We start from the raw sequence: 9923 nt of genomic DNA, 5'->3' as shown, positions 1-9923 counted from the left end.
TTACATAGATATAACAGGAAACATCCAAGGAGCACGGGGAACAATCATGGATCCATTAGCACCGCGGCCATCTTGTTCTTTCCTTGGAGATCTTCATTTGGGATCATCTGACGGCCCAAGTATCATGTGCGGAACATAGAATAAAAAATACAGAATAACATTGTTGTGCTGAAAGTTGTAAGTGAACACAGCAGACCATGTGTTGTCAGATATACACCAGGGGGCAGCAGAGACCACCGAAGTACAGTCCCAAAATATTGTCCAAAATACTCTTCTCGCTTTCCTCCTATTATCTCCTCCCACCTGCCTGATCTACTATGAAAGAAGGAAATATTCACTTTTGGGGAAAACATTTTGTACAGACAGAAAACGTATAATGTAAGTAATAACTAAGGAGGGAAAGTGCAATGCTCTGCGTGTGTATGGAGGAGATACAATGCTCTGCGTGTGGATGGAGGAGATGCAATGCTCTGCGTGTGTATGGAGGAGATGCAATGCTCTGAGTGTGCATGGAGGAGATGCAATGCTCTGCTTGTGTATGGAGGAGATACAATGCTCTGAGTGTGTATGAAGGAGATGCAATGCTCTGCGTGTGTATGGAGGAGATGCAATGCTCTGTGTGTGTATGGAGGAGATGCAATGCTCTGCGTATGGATGGAGGAGATGCAATGTTTTGCATGCGTATGGAGGAGACATAATGATCTGCCTGTATATAGATGAGATACAATGCTCTGCAGAGTCTATTACGCTGTCCAGCTGTGCCCGGGTCACTGAGGATTGCTCTGCACCTCTCCCATGTGGGGGGTTATTTTGTCCTGCAGGCAGCTCTGGGTGTTATTGCTTTTTGGACCTGTGATCTGCTCTACAGCCCGGACCCCCCAATATGGACTCATCTCATCTCCCAACTACTCCAAAACCTACCCCAACAACCAGCACAAGACCTGGAACATCACCGTCAGCAGAGGATTCCACATCTCACTAAGATTTCTGGTGTTTGACTTGGAACCATCTGATGGATGTAACTATGACTATGTAAAGGTAATGTATATATATATATACTGGTCTAATATAAGCTTCTCCTTATATAACGTGATATGGGCCGTGCTGCTATAAGCTGGGTATATACTGTATATAATATATATGTACAGCTGCTATAACCGGGGTATATACTGTATATAATATATATGTACAGCTGCTATAACCCGGGTATATACTGAATATAATATATATGTACAGCTGCTATAACCCGGGTATATCTCTCTATCTTATACAAATGAATATCTGTCTCTGTCTGTCTGTTCTCTATGCGCGACCAAACGACTGGTCCGATCTGCACCAAATTTGGTACAGAGATACTTCAGGTATCCAGGAAGGTTTAAGACGAGACTCCAACTCGCTCGGACGTACCGTTGCTGAGATACAGCATTCCAAACACAGTGCCCCCCCCCCCTTAGCCAATACAAACCTGCAAGACTTTCACTCATATTCCAACTACAATACACACGGTCACTCCACATGCACAATACAACACTGATATCCAAACTGAGATACACGCATCAGAGGATTAGAGACACAGATCAGCACACAGTATCACACACCAGAGGATTAGATACATGGGTCTGCACACAGTCCCACACACCAGAGGATTAAATACGCACTTCTGCACACAGTTCCACACACTGAAGGATTAGATACGCGTGTCTGCACACAGAAGCACACAGCAGAGGATTAAATATGCGCGTCTACACACAGTTCCACATGGGGGAGGATTGGATACGCGCATCTGCACACAGCACCACATGCCAGAGGATTAGATACGCGTGTCTGCACCCAGTTCTACACGCCAGAGGATTAGATACACGCATCTGCACACAGTACTACATGCCTTAGGATTAGATACACACCTCTTCACACAATACCACACAGGGGAGGATTAGATACGTGCATCTGTACACAGTATCGCACACCAGAGGATTAGATACATACGTCTGCACACAGTACCACATGCCGTAGGATTAGATACATGCGACTGCACACAGTTCCAAATGCCGGAGGATTAGATACGGGCATCTTCACACAGTACCACACACCGGGGGATTAGATACATGCGTCTGCACACAGTACTACATGCCAGAGCATTAGATACATGCCACATATTCACACAATATCACAAGCTGGAGGATTAGATACATGCCACTGCACACAATACCACATGGGTGAGGATTAGATACGCGCATTATACACAGTTCCACACGCCATAGGATTAGATACATGCATCTACACACAGTTTCACACGCTGAAGGATTAGATATGCATGTCTGCACATAGTACCACACGGGGAGGGTTAGATATGCACCTTTTCACACAATGCCACACAGGGGAGGATTAGATACGCGCGTCTGCACACAGTTCTACACGCCAGAGGATTAGATACATGCGTCTGCACACAGTACCACATGCCGTAGGATTAGATATGCACCTCTTTACACAATACCACACAGGGGGGATTAGATACGTGTGTCTGCACACAGTACCAGGATTAGAGGATTAGAAACGCACGTCTGCAAAAAGTTCCACATGCCAGAGGATTAGATACGCATGTCTGCACACAGTACCACAAGCCATAAGATTAGATACATGCGACTGCACACTGTTCCAAATGCAGGAGGATTAGATAACTTGGGTATCTCCTGTATATATTTCTATATGTACAGCCGGTATAACCTGGGTATATACTGTATATAATTCTATATGTACAGCTGGTATAACCTGGGTATCTCCTGTGTATAATTCTATATGTACAGCCGGTATAACCTGGGTATATACTGTATATAATTCTATATGTACAGCTGGTATAACCTGGGTATCTCCTGTGTATAATTCTATATGTACAGCCGGTATAACCTGGGTATCTCCTATGTATAATTCTATATGTACAGCCGGTATAACCTGGGTATATACTGTATATAATTCTATATGTACAGCTGGTATAACCTGGGTATCTCCTGTGTATAATTCTATATGTACAGCTGGTATAACCTGGGTATATACTGTATATAATTACATATGTACAGCCGGTATAACCTGGGTATATACTGTATATAATTATATATGTACAGCCGGTATAACCTGGGTACATACTGTATATAATTCTATATGTACAGCTGGTATAACCTGGGTATCTCCTGTGTATAATTCTATATGTACAGCTGGTATAACCTGAGCATTTTCTATATAATACTAGGTCTCCATTATTTGACTTCTAGGTGTTTGAAGACAAAAAGGAATTGGGTCGGTTCTGTGGCCCTAAGGGTTCCAGATCCCACCCAGGCCATCGTCTCTTTATCTCTCATGGGAACCAAATGAAACTTGAATTTCTCTCGGATTTCTCCAATGAAGAAAATGGCTCGTCCGTCTCCTACAAAGGGTTCCAGGCATTTTACCAGGCTGTGGGCAAGTAGAAGCCTCCAAAGTGACAATAATATGACTCCTGACACTTTATTTGCCTCGCTTTACATTCTTTTCCCTTCTTGAATAGCTTTTTATTGAAAGACTCAGAATATTACACAGATTATTGGCTATTAAAACCAAGAGGGTTAAGCCCCACCCACGAGGAGTCAGGACTAAAGGCTAACGTGCCATCTGACTCCCCTTCATCACACCCTAAAATAAAGAAAACCCCAGACCACACCCTTAAAGTAATACAACTCCATTCAGCTGTTGGACCAGGGTTGTTTTGAGCTTCTGGACATATACATGATCCATATTGGTTCCATATACAAAATCTTGCCGTGTTTAGGGTCTCCTTTACATGTTCTTCTCATGTTCCTCTCACTTTTTTACGCTCCAGACAATGACGAGTGTGCCTCACCCATTGACAACAGTCTCACATGGACCCGACCATGCCAACATATATGTCACAATTATATCGGCGGCTACTTCTGCTCTTGTCTTCCGGGATACGAGCTGCAGAGTGACAAGAGGTCCTGCAAAGGTAGGTTCTAGAGCAGCAAGCTGTGACTCTCCAATGGTAGTGACTCTACAACCACCAGCACGCTTGGGTTTATACCTCCACCACTACTCGTGAGCCATGGGTTGTTGATCGTTATTCTAGAGTCCGGAACAGTCTTCTAGACAAGATCATTGTTCTTCGTTTTTTTAGCACAATGCAGTAACCTGTTGTTCACGGAGGAGTCCGGATACATTTCCAGTCCAGGATACCCCCAGCCATATCCACCTGATCTCAACTGCACCTACAAGATACGACTGGAGAAAGGCATGCACATCTCACTCAAGTTCATGGACATCTTTGACATTGACTACCATCCACAGGCTCCATGTCCCTACGACACGTTGAAGGTGACTCTCTCTCCATTCTCAATAGACGTGTCTTCTCTTTGACCATGCTTGATGGCTTTATTGTCTCCAACCATCGTGGCTTTTGCCTCTTTATCTTTTTCACTTTAATTTCAAGGAGGAATATTCATAGTGTAGGGTTACTGTTCAAGAAAAGTAGATGGCCCCATGTTAGAGGACAACTAGATTGTTCATAGAGATGTTCTCATCATAGAGGTCCTTCAAGAAGTAGAACTTTTAGGTCTTGGAACCAACACCCTCAACTACTGTGTGTCATCTATACCATGTTTGCCTTCATATATGGTAGAACGCCCACCTTAGACACCAGGGCTCCTTCATTTGCACCCCTATAACTACGTCTTTGGTTCCTTCATGGATGTACCAGTTTATTTTGGAGCTCGTGAAATGTAAAATTGCGAAAAGTTTAGAATTTGTTAAGATTCTGGCCGTGATTTAAGGTGTAGTCCTGTCAATTTTTTGTCATGGGCACTGCTCTATACATCCAGGGTCACTTTCGAGAAGGACGGAGTGTGATATTATCCACCACTCCCCAAGTTCCTGACTGTTCTTTAGCAGCTCCAGAATCTCTACGGTTCCAGATACCACTGTATACAACACAATCCCAGAGTTGCTAAAGTGGAGCCAAGGGTCAGGGGTGTGCATTTTGGTCTGGGATCTGATATTTTAGGGCTGGGAATACCCCAACCATGACAAGTCAACCCCAACAAACCAAAACCTATGTCAAGTCCTGATGTCCTCCATAACTCTGTATTGTCAGATACTTGAAGGAGATCATTTACCGAGGACTTTATGTGGGAGACGTGCCCCAGAAATCATCAAAACCAAGAGCAACGAGGTGGACATCCTATTCCAAACAGATGACTCCGGGGACAGCAAAGGGTGGAAGTTATTCTACACGTCAGAGGGTAAGAGTTGGCCGAGCAGTTCCCATGGTGCATTATATTGTCTCTATGTTGGTCAGGTTTTTCTTCGGAGGTGACCTCCTTGGTTTGTTTTCCAGCTATCCAGTGTCCAAAGCCGGTCACCCTGGATGAATTCTCCATTGTTTCACCAAGGCAAGAAGTCTACAAAATGCGAGAGTACTTTGTTCTGTCCTGCCGCACCGGATACAGGTTAATGGAGGTAGGACCAGAAGAATTTGCCAATTTTCCAATTTGCAAGATGCACCTCAACCCGACCGCTTAATAATTTTGGCCCAAATTGAGATCTACCCTAGTCAGAGAAGGCTTATTTTAGTAAATTCCCTCCATTGTGTTGGGGAAAAACTGTTAAAATCTCACCCCAATTTATAAGATTAGTCAGTGACCAGTGTAAAAACCAATCTGGTCCATCTGGCAAAAAACAAGCCCTGAAAGAACTTTATGTAAAACCCCTTAGACTACGAGGGCGCAAACTCGTAATACAGAAAGACTCAATAAACAAAGCAAATTTCCAAATCCTGTCTAACAGTTGCAGTCTTATATTGCACCAGATTACAGCGCGTCACCGACAAACGCCGAGCGCGGTGATAGAAGGGATAAGTCCTGGTTTTTGGCACCGATAAGCTTCTATGCTTTCTGTTATAGGGGACCAAAGAACTAAACGTCTTCACCGCTGTCTGCCAGAGAGATGGCACGTGGCACCGGCCTGTGCCCCGATGTGAAAGTAAGGCTGGGCATATGTAATACATTCTAGTACAATATGTGACCTGGGTTGTCTTATCTCACTGCTTGTTGGTGCTCTGTGCAGTTGTGACCTGTAAGCAGCCAAAGGTTTTGCGCAATGGTGTCCACACGTTCTTGACTGAACCGAACAAAGTGACGTACCTGTCCCAAATAGTCTACTCCTGCAACGAACCGTACTACCGAATGGTGATGGCTCCAGAAGGAAGCGGTGCGTATGCTACATCTACTGTCTACTACATGTATTATAACCTGGGTATATACTGTATATAATTCTATATGTACAGCCGGTATAACCTGGGTATATACTGTATATAATTCTATATGTACAGCCGGTATAACCTGGGTATATACTGTATATAATTCTATATGTACAGCCGGTATAACCTGGGTATATACTGTATATAATTCTATATGTACAGCCGGTATAACCTGGGTATATACTGTATATAATTCTATATGTACAGCCAGTATAACCTGGGTATATACTGTATATAATTCTATATGTACAGCCGGTATAACCTGGGTATCTCCTGTATATAATTCTATATGTACAGCCGGTATAACCTGGGTATCTCCTGTATATAATTCTATATGTACAGCTGGTATAACCTGGGTATATACTGTATATAATTCTATATGTACAGCTGGTATAACCTGGGTATATACTGTATGTAATTCTATATGTACAGCCGGTATAACCTGGGTATATACTGTATATAATTCTATATGTACAGCCGGTATAACCTGGGTATATACTGTATATAATTCTATATGTACAGCCGGTATAACCTGGGTATCTCCTGTATATAATTCTATATGTACAGCCGGTATAACCTGGGTATATACTGTATATAATTCTATATGTACAGCCGGTATAACCTGGGTATATACTGTATATAATTCTATATGTACAGCCGGTATAACCTGGGTATCTCCTGTATATAATTTTATATGTACAGCTGGTATAACCTGGGTATATACTGTATATAATTACATATGTACAGCCGGTATAACCTGGGTATATACTGTATATAATTATATATGTACAGCCGGTATAACCTGGGTATATACTGTATATAATTATATATGTACAGCCGGTATAACCTGGGTATATTCTGTATATAATTATATATGTACAGCCGCTATAACCTGGGTATCTCCTGTATATAATTATATATGTACAGCCGGTATAACCTGGGTATATACTGTATATAATTATTATATAAATACAGATACTAATAACAATCTAATTCTATAATTTACAGCTAGTTTCACGTGCACAGAAGATCGGGTGTGGAAGGACGAGAAGGGAGGCGAAAAGATCCCAATATGTTTGCCAGGTATGAGGAAATTCACAATATCTTAAAAGCGGTGCCCGTGGACCACCAGGGACGTGTTCACCTTCTACTGACCAGGGATATCATTATTAACCTCATAGACCCCAGGGATGATATTCCCAATGTATTAGACACCAGAGACCACTTACTATCCCACCAGAAACTACAAATCTGACTTCTTACCACTTAGACACCATGTAAACGTCTTCTTGGTGATATTTGGTTACAGTTACTGTGATGAAGAATTCTTAGGCTATAGGGTTCCCTCTTACCCTATGTTATACATGGTGCCCGCTACATTTCACCTATTGTTTGCCTTTGTATCCACAGTGTGTGGACGTCCAGAGAATCCGGTAGCCGGTTTTAGTCGCGTCATCAACGGCAAAGAAGCTGACATCGGGAACTTCCCTTGGCAAGCTTTACTGAACAGCAATGGGCGAGCCGGCGGCGTCCTCATCCATGAGAGTTGGGTTCTTACTGCGGCTCACGTCCTAAGGAAAGAGGGGAGCGGAACGGACATTGATATCGCTAACCTGCACGTGTTTCTTGGTGACATTGTTGTCGAAAACCTTCTCAAAAATGGTCTGGCCAAGGTGAAAGCGTACTACATCCACCCAGACTACGACGCCAACAACTACGACCACGATATCGCTCTGATCCAGCTGGAGAATCCAGTGACCATGAATGGCAACGTGTCTCCAATATGTCTCCCCGAAAGTGGCGAGGTGTCTCTGTACGAGTCCGGTAAAGTGGGCTACGTCAGTGGGTTTGGCATCAATGAAGAAAACAAAATGACCGACCATCTGCACTACGTGCTGCTGCCAATGGTGGCCGGGAACAAATGTCTGGATCAGCTGATCAGAAAGCAAGCGAATATGAAGATCAAGAAACACAAATACACCGAAAACATGTTCTGCGCCGGCTACACCGAATCCGAGTTTTTGGCAAAGGACTCCTGCCAAGGAGACAGTGGAGGTGCCTATGCTGTCCAGGGCAAAAACAAATGGGTGGCCACGGGTCTTGTGTCATGGGGTATCGATTGTGGCCGTGGTTATGGGTTCTACACCAAAGTGATCAATTACATTGATTGGATTAGAAGTCACATAGGTCCTGCGGTCTCAGATAGTTAAAAAATCGTCAGAATGGATGGAATTGTAACATGAGACATGCTACATACAAGTCAATGAGCGCTGAGCTGCAATAGCACAGCATGACCACTATTGCGTGGACTGCGCTGTTTCCGCGCTGAACACCCACCGATCTGATATTAGTGCTCTAGCCTAAAGATAGGCCGTCAATAATTATAATACATTTAATTTATACAGCGCCAACATATACCGCAGCGCTGTACAAAGTAACGGGTCAGACGGAACGTACAGAGCGACCTGTGACCCTGCTGTAATGGAGCTGGAATTCCCATGCACATTAGATCTAGTTGTCAGACAGGGACCGACCCACAACGCTTCAGCCACTTGGCCATTACTTTCTCGCTACCATTTTCTCTTAGGTGTCATGAATGTAAAAATGGTAACGGGGTGAATGTGAATTTTTTCTTTGCTTAGTAGTGGAAATATTCTATAATTCTGAATAAAATTGGATAATATGTAAACATCTCCCATGTGTATTTTTCTGGGGAACGGTAAACAGGAGTGTCCAGGCAATAGGGACAGACTTTACTAGGATTTTTGGCCAGGGTTGTTGTTCCCTACTAGGGTTGAGCCGATCTTGACTTTTCAGGATCGATTTTGAAATCTGATTTCCGATCATTTTTCATTCGAACCCGATCTCGATCCCAATTCCGATCCCAATGCAAGTCAATGGGATTTTTTTTACTAATCGGAGATCGGATTTTAAAAACAATCCTATTCACTATACAGCATGGAATCTAACAATCGAACGCTTTAATTGTTAGAATCCGCGCTGTGTAGTGAATCACTAAGTAGCCAGAGGATTTTTTTTTTTAATCCTCTGACTACTTAGTCCCCCCTGGTGTCCACTTACCTGCAGAGATGGCTGGTCCGGTGCTCGGTGTTCTCGTTCTTCTTTGCCTTGCTGCCTCTGCCTCCCAGGTTAGTGTTTAAAGAGCTAGGAAGAAGGCGGAGCTTGTAGCTTAGTAGAGTGCGGGCGGGAAGCCGTGACGTCTCCCCTCCCAGTACCCGCCCACACTCTGCTAACCTGGGAGGCAGGGGACAGCAAGGCGAAGAGGAACGAGAAGACCGGGCACCGGACCAGCCATCTCTGCAGGTAAGTAGCTACTAGAGATGTTAGCTAGTCTCCCATTAGAATGAATGGGAGACTAGCTAGCAAAGCATTGTGGGAAATGATCACCGATCTCGATCCCACCTAAACAGATCGTGTTCGGGATTCCGATCGCGATCGTGAATTTTTCTCGATCGCCGATCAGAATCCGATTTTTTCTGAACACGATCGCTCAACCCTATTCCCTACTCAAAGATTATGGAAGGATCAGTGAACAGAGGTGGAACCTTTTGAGACTTGGTGGTTTCAAGTTCTCGCATGGGGCAACTAGCTTAATGGTTACAAT

The 9923-nt window shown here is 43.6% G+C and overlaps 1 protein-coding gene across 1 annotated transcript; it reads left to right on the top strand.

The window, feature by feature from the left end:
- The first annotated feature begins 299 nt into the window (after positions 1-299).
- On the top strand, positions 300-8970 carry C1R (complement C1r). Its single transcript, XM_075258739.1, has 11 exons — positions 300-378; positions 822-1038; positions 3267-3453; positions 3851-3994; positions 4163-4359; positions 5135-5282; positions 5378-5499; positions 5943-6021; positions 6106-6249; positions 7307-7381; positions 7709-8970. Coding segments are annotated over exons 1-11 (2115 nt in total). The 5' UTR covers positions 300-376; the 3' UTR covers positions 8509-8970.
- Positions 8971-9923: the final 953 nt, after the last annotated feature.

The sequence above is a fragment of the Leptodactylus fuscus genome, chromosome 10 (genome assembly GCF_031893055.1).
Source record: "Leptodactylus fuscus isolate aLepFus1 chromosome 10, aLepFus1.hap2, whole genome shotgun sequence".
Lineage (NCBI taxonomy): Eukaryota > Metazoa > Chordata > Amphibia > Anura > Leptodactylidae > Leptodactylus > Leptodactylus fuscus.
The sequence above is the reverse complement of the archived record's forward strand: the minus strand, read 5'-3'. Positions and strand labels throughout refer to the sequence as shown.

What these genes read in the sequence shown, in the direction of transcription:
- C1R (XM_075258739.1), top strand. An exon ending in GTTATTCTACACGTCAGAGG is followed by an intron (nt 5,283 to 5,377) that starts GTAAGAGTTGGC and finishes TTTGTTTTCCAG; the next exon opens with CTATCCAGTGTCCAAAGCCG. An exon ending in GATCCCAATATGTTTGCCAG is followed by an intron (nt 7,382 to 7,708) that starts GTATGAGGAAAT and finishes TTGTATCCACAG; the next exon opens with TGTGTGGACGTCCAGAGAAT.